General features: G+C 46.7%; 1 protein-coding gene across 2 annotated transcripts in view; it reads left to right on the forward strand.

Moving 5' to 3' along the window:
• The window catches only part of PRKDC (protein kinase, DNA-activated, catalytic subunit), a 2,754,228-nt gene that overhangs the window by 56,590 nt on the left and 2,679,392 nt on the right, over positions 1-18,246 (forward strand). For both annotated transcript variants that reach the window (XM_085605657.1, XM_085605658.1), the window contains exons 4-6: positions 292-366; positions 508-616; positions 8,182-8,294. In XM_085605657.1, the coding sequence (XP_085461783.1) occupies positions 292-366; positions 508-616; positions 8,182-8,294 (297 nt within the window). The remainder of the gene's footprint in view (positions 1-291; positions 367-507; positions 617-8,181; positions 8,295-18,246) is intronic.

Raw genomic sequence — 18,246 nt, forward strand, 5'->3', positions numbered from 1 at the left:
ACCCTGTTGAGACCAGTAGTGAATTCAGTGTTCTCCAGTCCCACAATGGCATGAAAGGGGAGGGTAAGGAGGTTATTCCTCTCTTGACTACTAGTAATAAATATGTTTTAAATCTGATGTACTGCTTTCCAATTGCTACAGGAATTCGCTGCAATATGTTAGAAGTATGCGGCTTTCTGCGTTACAATGTTTTATTCCATCTAAGAGCCCATTTTGTCCGTTTTCACATTTTTGTGCTAAACCCATGTCTGCAAGTACTAATCTAATCATTTTGCTGTTTCTTGAATGTAGGACAAGTGTATTGTGATTTATATGAAAGACAAGGCAGCGAAATGTAAAGTACCAGCACTGGAGCTTCTCATCAAGGTAAACTTTGGCTATTAGAATATATTTTTATTGATTATGCAGTATTATGATGATCACACTGGTAGGAAGTTGGAGATGCATGGATTCCACAAAATGGCTAGTTCTTATCTGGAAACGCTGTGCATCTCACTGTTCTTCCAGGTGCTCCGCTGTTTAAAGAATCATGCTGTGATTGAAGAATTTAAAGTTGGAGACATATTTAACAGATTCTATGGTGAACTGGCTACAAAGACTAAAGTGCCTGACACAGGTGAGAGTTATTTACCTTCTGTCCTTTCGAACGTGTGTAAAACTTTAGGAAGCTGGCTTTTTATGTAGCAGGACAATGTAAGGGCACACTATGGAAAAAGTCCAGTCAACCCTAATTGCTGAAAGAAAAACAAGGTTAATATTGCATGCAACGTAAAACGGCACTACAGTGAACATCCAGTATCTCGCATGCCCATGCGTTTAGCACAAGTTTACAAAGCGCACAGAGTATAAGACGGAAGCACTTAACTGAAGGCTGCTGGAGCAGCGAAGAAAGAGGTAGAAAGAGCATCGGCAGAGGAACTTGAAGGATGGCACTGATTGTGGATTGGATGGATTGTTTCCCTACGGTTCATGGGAAATGTAGTTTTCTTTTGGAATGTTTTTTTTTTTTTTTTTTTTTTTTGTGAAACCTTTATTACAAAGTTCAATAGATATACAAGTATGGGCCTACAACCTTCAGGCCGGCCGCTAGTAAACAGTGAGACCATAAAACACATTTATAAACACAAGCGGCAAGCAGTAAAAGTCCCACAGATCAAAAATATCATTTGCGGCTACATTGCCCAAACATCCCAAATGGCGGTTTCATTTTAAATGAAAAACGAAAAACAAACCCACAAGGCGGCAAAAATCTAGGCAACAGTATGTGCTCCCCTCGGGAGGGCCCTACCAACCTACAAGAATAGGAGGGGGGGAAGGGCAGGGGCAGAGACAAAGTGGTCACGATAACACAGAATCAAGGGAACGTGCAGACTAGGGAGACAGGGCTGCCGCCAAGTCGGGCATCAGTGGCGGGGTACAGATCCCGCCGCGATAGGAGTTCCAGGGGCCCCACACCTTTACCCATTTCCCAGGCTTGCCTCTCGCCACATACACAACCTTTTCTCGGAACATAGACCAATCCATATTTTCCTTCCATACCGAAATCGTGGGTGACCTCTGGGAGCCCCACAATTGTGCTATGTCACGCTTGGCCACCATATATCCCAATGTCACCCACCACGTTTGCGTCACCGTGTAATCAGTCGGCTCCCACACATTCAACAAACACCTCCTGGCCTCGGGGAACAGCGCAACATGCGTGACCGCTTGCAACACCGCATGCACACCGCGCCAGAATCGAGCCACCTCCGGACATTCCCACAAAATGTGGAAGAAGGTCCCTAACAAGCCACACCCACGCTTACACATCCCATCCACCGCATATCCCATACGCATCAGGCCCGGTCCCGTAACGTAGACCCTGTGGAGTATTTTGAGCTGGACGAAACGAAGGCGGGCCGGTATGGCCACCTCTTTCGGGGAGGCCACCGCAGACACCCAATCCTCGTCGTCCAGCTCCAATCCATCAGCGACCCATGTCTCACGAAGGGCGGCCAGCAGTCCCGATCGATCGTTGATGAGCTTTTTATAGATCAATGAGATAGTGCCATCCGGTACATGCCCGTCTAGCACTCTATCTTCCAAAGGGGAGCACTCCGGGATGGACGCGACCTCCGGGAATACGGAACACAACGCGTGACGAACCTGTACATACCGGAAGTACTCCCTGTCATGCAACTGATATTCCGCTTTCAGCACATCAAACGTTTTAAATCCCCCCTTCGTCCAAAGATCGCCAACCCTGCTGATGCCAATCGTGTCCCACTTCTCGAAGCCTTTCGTCGTCCACAAACAACCCAGTCGCTTGGAAGCATACAATGGCGTCGCCCGGGTCAACCGATCCTTCCACCCCATCGCGGAGTTTGCCGCATGCCACACCCGTACCGCGACCCGTGTCGGACCCGTCAAACGTGCGTCGAGCGATCTAGAGTAGAGCGCACGATTGTAGTCGCCACCCGGCAACAACAATTTGTCCATTTCAAAGGCCGGATTAAGGGCGGGTCCATAAAGCCCGTGGTTTATCGCAGCCAGCTGGGAGGCTCAGTAATAACGTTTGATGTCGGGGAGGGCGACCCCCCCATCGTACCACGGGAGCGTCAGCTTCGCGAGGGCGATCCGCGGCCTCCCATCCCAAAACAGTTGGCGTTGCAGACCCTCCACCTCCCGAAAGTAACTAGCCGGAACGACATCCATCGTGTTTTGTAAGGCATATAAAAACCGTGGCAACGACATCATCTTAAACAGCGCCGCCCGGCCGAGCGGCGAGAGCGGCAAGCGCCTCCAACGCGCCACATCCGCCTTCAAACGTTGGAGGGGGGGGGGAGTAGGTTCTGTGTGTATCGGGCCGCAGAGTCCAGGGTAATAAAAATACCCAGATACTTAAATCCCTGTTGAGCAACCTGGATAGGACAACCCTGCGGGAGGATAGGAGCCTCCCCTGAGAGGACATATACACAGGACTTAGCCCAGTTGATGACTAGGCCTGAGTTACGGCCAAAGGAATACAGTACATCCACTAACACAATCAACGATTCACGCGGGGAAGCAAGATACAAAAGAATATCGTCCGCGTAGAGAGAGACTCGATCCTCCTACTCAGGAGTCCATCGGAGACCACGAATCGAAGGGTGCCACCGCAGCCACTCCGCCAGGGGCTCCAAGGCGAGCGCAAAGAGGAGAGGCGACAGCGGGCAACCCTGTCGCGTGCCCCTGCCCAATTCAAAAGGAGCCGATACTCTACCATTCACCACCACCTGCGCTAGCGGTCCGGAATACAACAATTTCACCCAGCCAATGAATCCCGGGCCAAACCCAAACTTCTCCAGCGTCGCCCAGATATATGGCCACTCAAGCGTGTCGAACGCCATAGTGGCGTCCAGGGACGCCAAAATGGCTGGCTCGCGTATGAAAGGAACCTTCGAGAGCACCCCATGCAGACGCCGCAGGTTAAGCGCGGTGTTGCGATGAGGGATAAAACCGGACTGGTCCTGATGTATCAGATCGCACACCACGCTGACCAGCCGATTAGCCAGCACCTTGGCCAGAATTTTCGGTTCCGCATTCAAAAGCGAAATGGGCCTGTAAGACGTGACCCGATCACGCGGCCTCCCCTCCTTGTGAATAACCACAATAGTGGCTAGACGCTGGTCCAGCGGGAGGGAACCCGCCGCCCGGGCCGCGAGGAACATATCACGAAGATGCGGCGCCAATGTATCCGGCCGCAATTTGTACAATTCAATGGGAAGGCCATTAGGACCCATGGCCTTGCCAGAGGCGACTGAACGTATGGCCAGGGTGATCTCCTCAGATGTCGGAGTCGCGTCCATCAACGATTTATCCTCCTCCGAAAGGGAAGGCAACGCAATATCTTTAAGCAGGTCGCGAGAATCCTCTTCCGAGCGAGAAGATACCGGGGAATACACCCCGCGGAAATACTCTGCGAAGCAATCAACAATTTCCACCGGATCAGTAACACACACACCATCTACTCTCTCAACCAGCGGAGCAACTCGACTCACTCTCTCCTTTTTATCCAGCCACGCAATCAGTTTTCCAGCCTTATCACCCATATCATACAGACGCCCCTGTTGCTCCCTACTCGGGCCCCTGGCCGCTTCGGTGACTAGGGCCTTGTAGTCCGCTTGTTTGAGTCTGAGAGCATGCAGTTTGTCGTCCGTGACACCACAATCCAGGTCACCCTCCAACTCAGTTATCTCAGACTCGATACGGGTCACCTCCTCCCGCTCGCACCTCTTGGAATGGGAAATGAGGGACAGGGCTTCCCCCCGGAGTACCGTTTTGAACGCCTCCCACAGAGAAACAGCAGACGACACCGATCCCACATTGTCTCCAAAATATTGCTCAAGGGATTTAATCAAATCTGCGCGAATTGCGGGATTACGCAGGTACCAGGGGTTGATCGGGACCACCCTCCCCTCCATCCCCGGGACAATATCGAAGTGTAACAAGAGTGGGGAGTGGTCTGAAATACCCCGAGCAAGATGTCGCACCTCCCCGACCCTCCCCGCCTGTGCCGCTGGCATCAGAACATAATCAAGTCTCGAAAGACTACCATGAGCCCCGGAATGAAAGGTGTATTGTACCTGCGCAGGTGTTTTAGCCGCCAACAATCCACCAGTCCCAGGGTATCCACGAGGCCAGACAACCAAGTTTGGGCCCGGGGGAGATCCCTGGGTGGGTGACGATCCTCAGATCCGGAGACCACAGCATTAAAATCCCCTCCAACCACTAGAATCCCCTCCGGCAGCCCAAGAAGAAGGCGCCCCACATCTGCAAAAGTAGTCGTCTACAACCCCGGCGGGACATAAACCGAAACCAAAACAACCACTTTACCCTCCCATCTACCCACCAGAGCCGTATATCGCCCCCTGTCATCATGGAGCACCTCGTCAACCTCCAACGGGAGCGAGGTTTTAACCATAATGCCCACACCCCTCGAACCAGAGGTGAAGCCCGAATGAGCCACAAGGTGATAGCCCCGCCTATTCATAGCACAGAAGGAATTACTAATAAGGTGTGTTTCCTGCAAGAACACAATATCAGGTGAAATCCGTTTTAAAAACTGCAGGACCACCCCCCGTTTTATCCTGTCCCCCAGTCCGTTAACATTCCAGGAAAGAAGTCTCAGTCCCCTACCCCCCATCACAGCCAAAACCAATCAGTCCCCTCCCAGAGAGCACCATGAATATAACACAACAATATTTCTGCCTTGTGGTACAAACAAACAATACCCAGCCCCAACCCAACATTCCAAACAAAACTCCCCCCTCCCTGCACCCCTGCATGAGCCCAAACAGCCCCCCCCAACTTGCAGTGTGCCTGTCGCCCTTGCATGAACTAAACTACAAAGACCCCCTAGAGGAGGAAAGAGAACCCCCTCGAGACACACCACAACCTCCAAAGGAGGGGGAGCAAGGCACGACAGTCAAGAAACCCTGAGCACAGCCGAAAAGTGGCATCATCAGGAATTAGCCCCTGTGTCAATACCTCAGGCCCGGTCCAGTGGGCACTCTCCTCCCGCGGCCCCCATTCCCTCTCGATCATGTCCCCTAGGCAAAGTGTCCAACCAGTCCCCGGCCGTCTCCGGACGGTCAAAGAAATGAGAGCGACCCTCGGACTCCACACGCAGCCTGGCCGGGAAAAGCATGTCATATTTCAAGTTCATATCTCGGAGCCGCCGCTTGACGCCCATGAAACCCAGCCTCTGCTTCTGGACCGCTTGCGTGAAGTCAGGGTAGAAGTTCACCTCCACGTTCTCCAGCTTAAGCGGCCCCTGCACTCTAGAAGCTTGTAAAATCGCATCCCTGTCCCGAAAGTTGAAGATACGGGCAATTAGAGGCCGCGGGGGAGCTCCGACCTTCGGCTTGCCACCAGGAACTCTATGGGCCCTCTCCACTGCAAAGAATTTACTCAAACCTCGAGGCTGCAGATGATTAGAAATCCGATCCTCCACAAAGAGATCCGCTGCTGAATCCTCCAGTCCCTCAGGCACCCCGATAATGCGAACGTTGTTCCTCCGGGCCCTACTCTCGGAATCCTCCAGTCGCCGATCCGTGAGCGCACTGGCCTGCCGAAGCCGACGTACCTCTGTCTGGAGGGCCGCCACCTCAGTCGTGAGGCCCGACGCGGTGTGGGCCAAAGAGTCAACCCTATCATTTGTCTTGGAAAGATCTGCCCTAACAAGGTTAACATCGATGAGAACCGCGTCGAGTTTGTGCGCCAGGGTATCAAACTGTTGACCCACCGAGGTCTTCATCTCCGCTATGGCGCCCATGACGTCCTGCAAAGTCAGATCCGTCGGCAAATCCGGGGCATCCGCGGGGCACTCAGGAGATTTATGCGACCCGCCTGGAGAACCTTTCGGTAGGGTGTAGCGATCCATAATGTTGGCCTGAATTGCAGCGCCACGCCGGGTCGATTTGGCCTTCAGCCTCTCCATCCTGCTTCGTCGCCATCGTCCTGTATCCCGTACACCCACGAGTCCTGCAGCGGAGAGCGAACAATCGAGGCTAAGGACCCCAGAGGTCGCCTCAGGGAGGCGGAGCAGGTCCCCGCAGGGCAGGCAGGGTCCCCCAGCGAGGCAACCACCACACAAAGGAGCGCCGTGATCCCACCCGCGATGATGGCAAGGGGGCTCAAAAGCGAAAGTGAAAGTGTGGGGTACGCGTCTCGCCAGGCTCGTCCCGCCGTTGTTATTCACTTCTCCACTGGATCACCCCCCAACTCAAGTCCGGGGTCAGGAGAGGAGCTGGCCGCAAACTTCAATCGATGCCCATCACTGCACACGGGGTCCGATTCAAAAACGGGAAACGGGCACCACCTCGGCTCAGGTTCACCAACACAGTCCCCTCAACCGAATCAGGATGAAGACAGGATAGATGTAGGAGGTCGCGGAGGTCCTCGGGAGCCTCGCACCTACGCGGCCATCTTGGTTGCGCGCTAGGCTCCTCCTCCTCTTTTGGAATGTTATTGCCTGAATCACCTTAATGTTAACGGCTGCTGGTTAATAAAAGTGAGGAGAGAACAGCCTAATCCTCATATCCGGGTCCTGATAATAGAATTTTAGAAAACGGTACCAAGTGAATGCAGAGGCAGTTTAGCTAAGGTCAAGTGAATGAATGTTGTGATGTATAGGGAGAGAGGGAATAGAAGCCTTTTAATCAGAGTGGGGAAAGCACAAGATAGGAAGGTTATTTCCGTAAGCCGCTGGTAGTCAGAAGTCTGTAATTAAGCATGACCCAGGCTGGAATGGAGCTTGTACAATCGTGAACAAGTGAAACACAAAACCAGATATGGGTTAAAATATCAATGAGGCAAAATATTGTTGATTAAGGGATCACTCCTAATGCTCCGGCAGACAAGATTACGTTTATTAGTATTTAGTGCCCTATTGAAGAGTTATTTTCATCTGCAAGGATCTTATTGTCCAAATCTACATAGGCTGTGTTCTTGAAGGCTTTTGTTTCCAGAGTGTGTCCTATATTATTTCTCACGTGCTCACTATGTTTTGAGAAGAGACTTGTTGAAAGCAACAAACAGGCATTGGGCTTAAGAAGAGAACCAGCTGAGAAGAGGAGAGCAGGTAAGCCTGTGGTGTGAGAATAGATGGCATGACATGTAAGGCAGGGACACGAGACTGAGGGCATAAATAAAACATACTGGGAGCCCAACAAGGGATATAAATATGCAAAGAAAAAGTAGAACTGAAGGAGCTCTATACTGAGAGACTGAACATGCTGTATGGTCTTAATTACAGCAAAAGAACATTGCCACTGAGGCTCAATGTGGGCATTAGATGCAAACCTGAGTCAGCGAAGAAAGAATGGGAGCTATTTTTTCATGGTGCAAAGTCGGAATTAAATGAAGATACCAGTTCGCCATATGTAGGTCTCATTAATTACACGCAAGGAAGGCAGAGCTTCGCGGACCAATAATGGAATGAAAGCAAGAAGGTTTAGGCTCTATGGGCATAGGAACGAGCGGCATAAAGTACAACTGCTGTCAGTGTAGCTAGTTTTGTTAGGTGACGAGATAATGAAACAAGCATTACAAAGCAATGGATGAAGTAAAAAAAACTGAAGTTGGATTGAAAGTGTACTACATAATTGGATACTTCATCAGTTAATGAAGACCTGACATTTATGATTTTGTTTCCTCCAGTTCTGGAGAAGATTTATGAGCTCCTTGGAGTTTTGGGAGAAGTTCAACCAAGTGACATGCTTCACAACTCAGAGAAACTTTTCCGGGCTTATTTGGGAGAGCTGAAAACACAGGTGAGGTCGCTTTGTCTCGCTTTAAGTTTTAAGACGTCTGAAGTTATATCTAGATGTTTTTAGCTTTGTCATTGGGAGTGCATTATTCATGCAATTCTAACCATCTGGTCTTTGCGAGCGATGGGCACAAGTGATCTATTGATTGTAATGGGATAGCAGTGCTTGTGCTTTTTTCTTCCTATATCTTGCATTTTATCCTAGAATGTGTTTCTACAGAATGAAAAATGAAATTACAATTTCTATCATTTAAAATGCCTGGAATGCCACTTTAGGCCGACTCTCTCGGGTCACTTAATTATGTTTTGAGGCTTTTGTGCTTTGTGGAACGTTACGTTATGTTAGGGATAATTGTCCTGGTTTTAATAAAGGTTTACCTCTTGATCTGACCGTTTCACGCCTCACTATTTTTGCACCCGAATTGTGTTTCAGTGTGGTCAGAATGCAGAATGGTTTGAAACACTTTCACCTGTCTTTAGCCATAATTTTGGGAAATACTGAATTCTGCCAAAAGGTCTTTCATTATGTTTTATGCGAAGACCGAAACATAATAAAAGTGGAAATTGGCTGGGGCTCCTTTAACTTAGACAAACTCGGAGATTCAGATGTGACCTATCTGTAATGGAAACTTCAGAAACTGCTGTTTGTTGTGTGTCATAAAGGGTATACCCAAAGTCCCTGTAAATTAAACAAAAAAACTAAAAAAAAAACTGTGATGTACCTGCCTTCTTCCGTGGGGGTAAGCTTCTTTCTGCTCGAGTTGTTACTCACTTCCATTCGTGAAGAAAGAGGATTTCAGCTCCATTTAAAGATTCTATTTTTCTGGGTGCATGATTTACGCTCTGTACGCTGCATTCTATACAACCTGCATGTTATTCACCCTGGTAGCTTTATTGACTGCCGGACACCCAAACTGCCAGTTTAAACTCGATGCATCCCGTGTGTTTTAATCCCAGATAACCTTGCATTTCATGATCTGGTGTCATCATTATCTCGATAAAGAGAACTTAAACCTTAGGTGGTCCAAGTAAAAGTGTGATAATCTCATTCTAAACGAATTATATAGTCATTATTTATTATCAAATGTTTTTCTCCAAATACCATGCTGCCCAGGATTTGTATTTTTTCCGGAACAACAAGTCTTTAATCCCGGATGACCCCATTCCATGTTATAATTTAGTGTACCCATTGTATTCTATGTCATTTCAGTGTAGTCTCTATTCTTTAAGGATGGCCATAATATTTAGTCACAGTGGTTGTTGTAACTCACATATACGGATTAAATTGGAATGGCACCACCACCTGCTAATATTACAGATACAACCTGTGAGAAGTTGGCCTGATATATAGTGCTCACTATTCTAGTGATCACTGTGTATCATACCAAACGACCCTTATTGATGATTGGTTGTAAGTCAACCTTATAGACCAGCTATCCTAGTAGCATGGACAAGAGCAGTCTTTAGGCTAAACTCTAGAGGGCGTGTTAAGCCAGCTGTTTTACCACCACATTTACCCCTTGAACACCAAGTGAAAGGACACCACACAAGTTGTTATGAAAATAAAGGATATTTATTTATAACAAGACTACCCTGGCTCTTTATGAGTCAGGGAGCTAAGCACAATACAAAACTCTTATGAAAATACTTCAAGTTGCACAATTTACACAAATGCCCGAGGGGCACGAAAAACCATATACACTAAAAGTGGAATGCGAATTGCTAGCAGGTAAGTAAACAGATCCAGAGGCTTCAGGATCGCTAGGACTACACTACTGGACTCTAAGGTCAGGAGCAGGAGGCCTAGGGAGATCGGGTGCAGAGTGTGCACTCTCACGCGGGATGCGGGAAGAAGTCTATGGATGCTAGCGTTTCTAAAGTTACTGTTTCCGGACGAATCCGACCAGCTAGACTGAAAACGAAAAAGGATCTGGACACTTAGATAGTAAACCTACGTTGGAGCACCGGAATGCTCGGGTTACCTAGCCCAGGGGCTGCGGCTGCATAGGGTTCAAAAGACGTTGGGAATCCTCGTTGAAGTCTATGGAGCCTGAAAGAAGGCGTTGTTGGCAGGCGACCAGTGTCGATATTCGGAGGGATCCAAGCCTGGATCGGTGTTGGAGATGACCTGAAAGCAGAGGGGACTCAGTTCTTAATCACTAGCCAGTGACTGGCTTGGCACCAGGATGGCACCGGAGGTAGTCACCGCGATCAGGTGAGTGGGTGACGCTGGACTCTGCTGTCCCTCGGTGCAGGAGGCGTTGTCGGCGACCAGGCAGAAGGGGCGAGCTGTCCCACGAAGGTGTCTGCTGTCGGCGATGCTGGACCCAGTATTGGGGCAACAACCCTTGGCAAAGGCAAGCCCACGCGGTGGAGTCAAGATGGCGTCTGGAGGGGACCAGGGGGGTCCAGGGCGCTCCTCTGTTGGAGGGGAGCCAGGGCCAGTCTGGAGCAACCAGACCAGCGGCGAAAATGTCGTGGTGCGTTGTTAGGAGGGCCACTAGCCAACGGGCAAGTGACCGAACAACGCGGTGAGCGGCAAAGAGCAGAAGGGCCCCCACGCAAATCTCGGGGATGCTGGGAGGCTGGTCTTCGGTGCTTGAGCTGCTCAGGGTTAGGGCTTCTCAAACCCCAGGAGCACTCACTCGAGGGTCCCTCGGTGGTCGTGCTAGGCAAGCGTCGTGCAGGTTCTGAAGATGGCCGGTCCCTCAGGTCTCGTCACACCCACGAATCTCAGCTGGGCTGATGATGCAGGTAGAGGTCAGAGATGGCAGGGAATCCGGGTCTCGTCGAGCTGGTCAGTCTGGATCCGGAGGATGGACGTGCAGCAAACCGCAAGCGCTTAGGTGGTGCCTGCTGGTGCAGGGTGGCTACTCCTTAGCCACAAGGGAGAGTCTTCAGAAAAAGTCAAGAGTTCCTTTCGTGGAAAGTAGTTCAAGATTCAGAATTATCCAAATTGGGAAGGGGTCCCGCTCCTACCTTTATCCTAAGAAAAGGGGCTGGCCCGTGACTAGGTCCTGCCTATGGGTGGGACCAGGGGTGGTGTGGTTACACCCCTCTCCTTTGTCCGGTCTCTCCCCAGCTCAGGGGCTGGGGTGCCCCTGGAACTGGTTTGAGCCGGCCTATGCACAGTGAGCACCGGGGTGCCACTTGCAGTCACCTTCCTCTCAGCCCTGCCTACCTGGGATACACAAAACCCTGTCTGGGATGGTGCTGGCACCGCCCCGGACAGGAAACCCTTTGTCCAAGCCCTCCTCGCTGGAAGGACTCCCAGCAGCAGGAGTTCAGACTTGTGTCTGTGGTCGCAGCATCCATTTTGTGATGCTGATGCTCGAGTCAACTTTAACCGGGGTTCACAGTTACATACATGTCGTGTCCCTCTAGAAGGGTGGAATGCTAACCCCGTCGCCAGAATTGGCGAGGGGTTAGTATTCCAATTCGTATGACACCTTACTCGACATGTTTGGATAATGCGAGACCAAAGTTAGCAAATAACCGCGAGGATTATAATGCACTTTAAGAGTATATGGTACGCGTTATCCTGGAACAGCTATTAGGACTTGGTTCCGCAAGCTGCAGATGGGCTCAGCTCATGCCAGCACCATCTCACATGATTCCAAGCACTCTGCCTTCAGGAATACATGTGTCCATTTTAGGGTTAGATATAGGCATACTATATCTAAGCAAGGGGTGATTACACGACCTTGCCCCAGCTGAGTGATCAGCCAGGGGTGGCATAATACATGCTGCAGCCCCTGGGAGGCCTAGGGTACACCTATGCCCTGGGTACCTAGGGTACACTGTACAGGGTCCAATAAGGTGATCCTTATCAATTGGGAATGTACCTAGGGTACATGGAGTCCATTTTAAAGAGAGAGCAGACAGCCTGAGACCCCGAATGGCAGGATCTCAGGCCAACTAAGTCGAAAAACCAGCTAGACACTAGGCAAAAAGTTGGGGGTAACCATAGTCAGATATCCACCTTCCTACACAACCTTTCTGGTGCAGAAGGGAAGTTCTGATTTAAAAAAGAAAATGTGGATTTTTCAGAGTTATGGGGGAGTCTAGTAGCTGGTTCTGTATGAAGTATGCTCAGTGTGAGGAAATTAAGTGACCCATACAACATTGTAACAGGATTCCCTCGCGGAGCACCACTACACATGTACAAGCTTTGTTAACCAGAGATCGTCAGAGTGGGGACAACTTGCTGAAGTCTGTTCATGTGCTCCTTCCTTCAGTCTAAGGCTTTACAGAAGGGAAAAATACATCAAAAGTCTAGGCTGTTTATTGGTAAACAGTTTCCACACATAACCAGAAGTATTCCTTGTATCATTATAGCCAGTAGCTCTGTAGTAAATGTAGTCCTATTGAATTGAGGTTGATGAATTGTTTATTTCTCAGTGGTGGGAGCATTTGTTCAAAGACACAGTTAGAAAGTTTTGTTTATTAGGTTCACCAATGCTTTTAAGTGCTGCTTAGCATGTATCCGAATTACAAATCACTTATTTCTCTGAAAACGGAGACAAGTCATATATGGTTGCCTATCCACCCTTTTGTAGGACCATGCCTCTCAAACTTTGGGGAAAGAGGAGCAAGGGGTGGGAGGCGGTGAATAATATGTCATCAAAAGAAGCAGAGTTAACACTTAAAACAATGGGGTGAAGCTATCGTTAGAGCCAGTACAAGAAAACAGAGCGCTAAGATTGTGCATTTTCAAACCCGATACCATTACAACAAACATGTTTTAGTGGATTTGCCAATGTTTATAGGCTACTGGCATCTTTAAAAAAACAGCTTCTACGTATTTTAATACACACTAGAACCAGTTTTCACTAAGTTAATTCAAGACAGTAACAATTTTTGACAATTCTGTGAAAATTCCTTCTGTGAAATGACAGTTACCTCATGGAATATTTGTAATTCCATCTTCAAAAAAGACGCTTCTGTCTGACTGATGGCCAAGTTAAGTTTTCATCCTGCTCATAGGATGTTACAACATATGCTTTTTGAGGCTGATCACATGTACCTGTCTCAGAATATTGAGCATTAGTTGAATAATGCTCCTAATTTCGGGATGTGTGATAGGCTCAGGTTAGATTCCTAATGCATTTCTCCTCCTGAGATGTATCAAGTGAGTGGCAATCAGTCGGCAGTGTCGCTGCCTTTTAATTACTGTGCCTATAATCTGCCCTACTATAAACAAAAATAAAATAGTTGTTATCACCTCACGTTGTGGAGTTCTTATGTGCGATGACTGAACTATAGCCATTCCGGAAGCAACTTGGTCTAAGGAGCTGGTAAAAAATACACTTGCATTAAAATAACTTTGCAATGAGTGGTGTTCCAGCTGCAGAGGATACAATTATTCCTTCAATACACTGTGTGGCTGATGAACAATGTCTTGCAAACTGGTCACTGCAACAGAAACTGAAATATTGCGTCTTAATAGCATATAGTATAATAACAACCATGCTGCTTTCAATTCTGTTACAAAGCCCCCAGCACGTAGTGTCAAGTCCAGTAAAATATCAATGTTGTTAAAATGCAACATTTGTTAGGAATTTCCCAAAATTCCTTCGAGAAGAATGACCGTGTCCTCTGAACTAGCTGTTTCTTAATGACTATAGTGACTATAGCAATTAGCCTGGCCTGGGTAGAGAAAAGGCAACCTTGAATGGGGCACAAGAGAGACACCAGCCATACAACATGGTTACCAGTTTGTCATTGTAACACTGGAACAAGTGGAGCACAAAGCAGTATTTTCATTGTCCTATGCCTTTTTATTTATAACGTTTTAACACAGTATCAAAGTTTGCCCTTTGACAGATCCAGGTTTAGTTTGACAGGAGAATAAGGTTTCGGCCGCTTTTTGGTTCCAAATGACACTAGTTTGAAGAGGTGGGACACAGTGATTAAATGCATACACAAGGGGAGTGTGGGTGCTTTGCATTGATAACATTCCAGAGAAAAACCACGCAAGGCATAGGTTAAACCAAATTTTACACCTGTTTTGCCATTCACTTTGATAAACTGATCATAGAGACATTTTCTTTAGGTGGCAGAGGTATGACTCTGGTTAGACAACAGTGATTTATTCAGACTTCACATAGTTAGCCTATCTTTCAGTTTACCCTTATGTCAGGCATCATACACCTGAGCTATCACTTAGGTGAAAAGACTCCCTTTTCAAAGGACAAAAGCCCCAATCCATAATTTCAGCTTCAGTTCTTCTAAATATACTTTTACTGATTGAGGGCACCCACTAAATATATTGGAAACCTATACATGCAAGATATGAATTGACATGATACTTCTAAAGTGCAACGAAAGCTCAAAGGCATCTTGGCATTGAACTAACAACCTCAAGAAAAATGTGAAGACAATCAATACAATAGATTCATTTTGAAAGTCTTCCTAAATATAAAATGCCTACCAACTTTTACCAACTAGTGACAATGTCAGATGAAAACAAGTGTTAAGGATGAAGTTAAAAGCAGGTGTAACAATCGCTAGTACAGATTTTAGAGACCTCATTAGGCATACATGATTTAGGCTACTGGAGGCTATGAAGTTACAGGTAGAAAAATGGGCAAACTAAGTGGCTTGGTTGACCCCTAACGTAAGCTTATATATTTTAAGCTATGTACCTGTAGGGGTATCTTCAAGATAGAAGCACAAAGACTGGTTTGGAGACATAGGTTTGGCTTCCCAGTTATCTAGAACCTGGTGTGGAGTATTGAATCGGATACATGATTAACTTCTCCTGAGTTCTCTACCTCCGAATGAAACCTACCATGTGGAATCAATGTTTACCACATTAATTGCAGCATGTTTTGCATATATGTCTTTGTACTTTTTCTGACAGATTTCCTTATGCTTTTTCTGGTGAAATCTGTCCAGAAGAAATTGCGCAATGTGGTAATTGATCCACAACTCAAAATATTCTGATCTGTGTGCAAACATCCGGAAATTGCACAATGTGGTAATTGATCCACAACTCAAAATTCTGATCTGTGTGCAAACATCTGGAAATTGCACAATGTGGTAATTGATCCACAACTCAAAATTCTGATCTGTGTGCAAAAATCCAATTGTGCTTGGATCGGGATTTAAAGCACAACTTTGAACCTAGGTGTAAGTAAAGTCTGTATGTTTATTGAAGGCCAGTATAGGTTATGTCAATAGAGATTTGTCTAGCTCTGTATTGCTAGTATTACTCTCCGTGTTATGGGGTAGCACACTCTTCCATGGAGTGCCATAGATAGAACAGTCGAGCGGCCTACATAGAGAGGTTTTTTTTATTTCTTATGCCATGTCTCAGGACCAGAGTTATACACTTAAAGTTTTGTTCCTATGCCTCATATGAAATTTTAAGAGAATTTAAGTAACAGAGAGGAATCCTAAGCCTTCATTTCTAATTGATAGACAGAAATGTGTGAGTGCTGTCTGCTGATGTTTGAAGTGTTTTGGTGTGTGGATATGGCCGAAACAAGTCTGTAACTGTGCTTACATGTGGGTGTAGGAGAGAAGTGTGAAGGAAAAAAACATATGAACTTCACAGTACAACTGGGCCTGCAGCACACACACTACACTTTTCTTTTGGCAAATTTACCTGGGTTTAGGAAAGTGCACTGGCTTTGAAGGGCTGGTAATCCCAATTAGAATCATTGCTAAAACCTGATTACTCAAATGGGCAAAATTAATATATGTTTTTCTTTCAGTTACTGTTTAAATAGTGGCTGGTGATTTGAATGGATTCAAAGCATTAAGAAAATAAAACTGATTCATGTTATTGCAAGATATGCGCTTTCAGCCTTTTTTAGGGTTAAGAAATGACAAAACAATATAAAATTGCTTCCTTTTTCTATGACATTCTGAGGTAATCTTGCATTTTCTGTTTTTATGGAAGTTTAAGTGTGGTGAAGTACTCCTGTGGTGTATTTGGAGATGTGGTGTGAAGTGATAACTGGACCTTTCATTCCTGTTGATCTATCCCCAGGCACTTTAACCCACCATGACCCCAATTACAAATTGTATGATACGGACGGGGTGCAATCTCCACCCCAGAATTTGCCAGTACTGTGCGGTAACAACCCACCAGTGCCATGCAATGAAAGCAATTGGAATGGGGAATTACGATGCATACCTGGATCTTCTGCAGGGCATTCTATATTCCATGGGATTTAACACAAAAATCGGTCTCCTGCTCCATGCAGGAGGTTCAAGTTTGATAGTGCAGTAGCAAAAGTGTGCTGGGAAATTTTGTAAAAGTGGTGGGGGCTGTGGTAAGGAAGGGATGGAGAGAGGGTTTGAGGGAGGTGAAGGAAGGAGTAGAAAATGGTGGCTTGCCCGTGGGAGCATTTAATGCACCCTACATGCCTTTTCTGAGGTATGAGCAGGGGTCATGGAAGGGGTCTGACCTACAATGCAGCCTTTTCCTAAAGTCATTTTTACCTGCTGGGTTTTTTGTTCGGTAAACTTAGATTAATTGTTCCTGCAACCAGTAATCCTGGTTACAGGAACACTGGAGCGCTTATTATTATGTGGAACCCAATTCCACATGGAATTCCACTCTGCACAGTTGACTATTGGGGCCTATGCAAGTGATCTGATTAGACAGAGAGCAGAACACCATGAGGCACGAGAAGCAATAAAAAAACAACCAATCAAAATCTCCTCTACCTTCAAATGGCTTTTGGATGACCTCCGTGGTTGAAGTTTGCAAGATCTATTGGGAGTCACAGTCCCAAGTTTTTAAAAATTTACATTAACAGTTCCCGTACTTTTTGTTAAAAAAACAGCATTCCAAAACGGTTAATGTGGACTTTTGGGTGCCTCTGACTGTTTTCCTTTTCCCAGGTTTGACCTGCCAACACTTTAGGACGGGTGAGATATTTAACACACCCAGTAATACTGGAGGCAGTAAATACCACCCAACTCTTTAAGTCCGACCCTTGCACAAACAGGTGTTTATGCAGGTGTCAGAAAACCCTGCACACTCTTAATCAGGGACTTTATTTTTGTGCACATTTTGCTGCAGTGTATCTAACACTGCGTGTAATACAATTTTAAATTAATGTCTTGCATATTCACAGTACCTTTTACTCGCAGGCCTGGGACCTTGTAGCACTATAAATACACATGCCATTATTCCCTAGTGCACGAACCAGGGTTTAGTTCTGTGACTGACTAACTTTAAACACAGACATCTGCAGTGATCGAAATTATGATCAAATTTACCTTTCAAAAGATAAAAGAAAGCATTTCTCGTCAATGACTTTAACTTGCATTTACGGCGTGGGCTATATATTTGATATGTGTTTACTTGACGGAGAAAAGCAACAAAATAGTTGTAGATAAAAAATCAACTAAATATTCTGCATCTTTGGCCTCTTTCCTATTGAACTCAGATTCCCAATTCCCATACTTTAAATGCTCTGCAGCCTCTGCATGATAGCTGCAATTGTTTCTGCAAGGCTGTCCTTTTGCTCCATATCCAGTGCGGTCCAGCACACAAGAGCTAAAGAATTGTGTGTGTCCTTGAAGCTCCAGTAGCTGGGGCTAAGGCACACAATTGGTGGGCTGAAGCTGAAGCCCTTTTAGCCCAACGGGTTTTGCCTGCTTGCCTGCCTCTCAATGGGCTCTTTGCCCGTTATATTAATGACTCTATTGACACACGACTCTTCGCACCAATACAGGATTGCTCTTAAAACCTCATGGCTGCATTATATTCATACACTAGCGTTGTCAAGGGCAATAGGTCTGGTCTTGGCAACATATGGTGATGGTTAACTTAAAAAAAAAAATTGTGGGAAGCATATGCCACAAAAAGAAAAAGCAAGAATAGAAAATATTTCCTCTCTTAAATATGGAAGCGTTATGCTTGAAGTAAATGGTTAAATTTAAAAAACACATTCACTGATGCAGCTGTTTTAATAGTGATGTTTTTTCAACAA

The sequence above is a fragment of the Triturus cristatus genome, chromosome 5_1 (genome assembly GCF_964204655.1).
Source record: "Triturus cristatus chromosome 5_1, aTriCri1.1, whole genome shotgun sequence".
Lineage (NCBI taxonomy): Eukaryota > Metazoa > Chordata > Amphibia > Caudata > Salamandridae > Triturus > Triturus cristatus.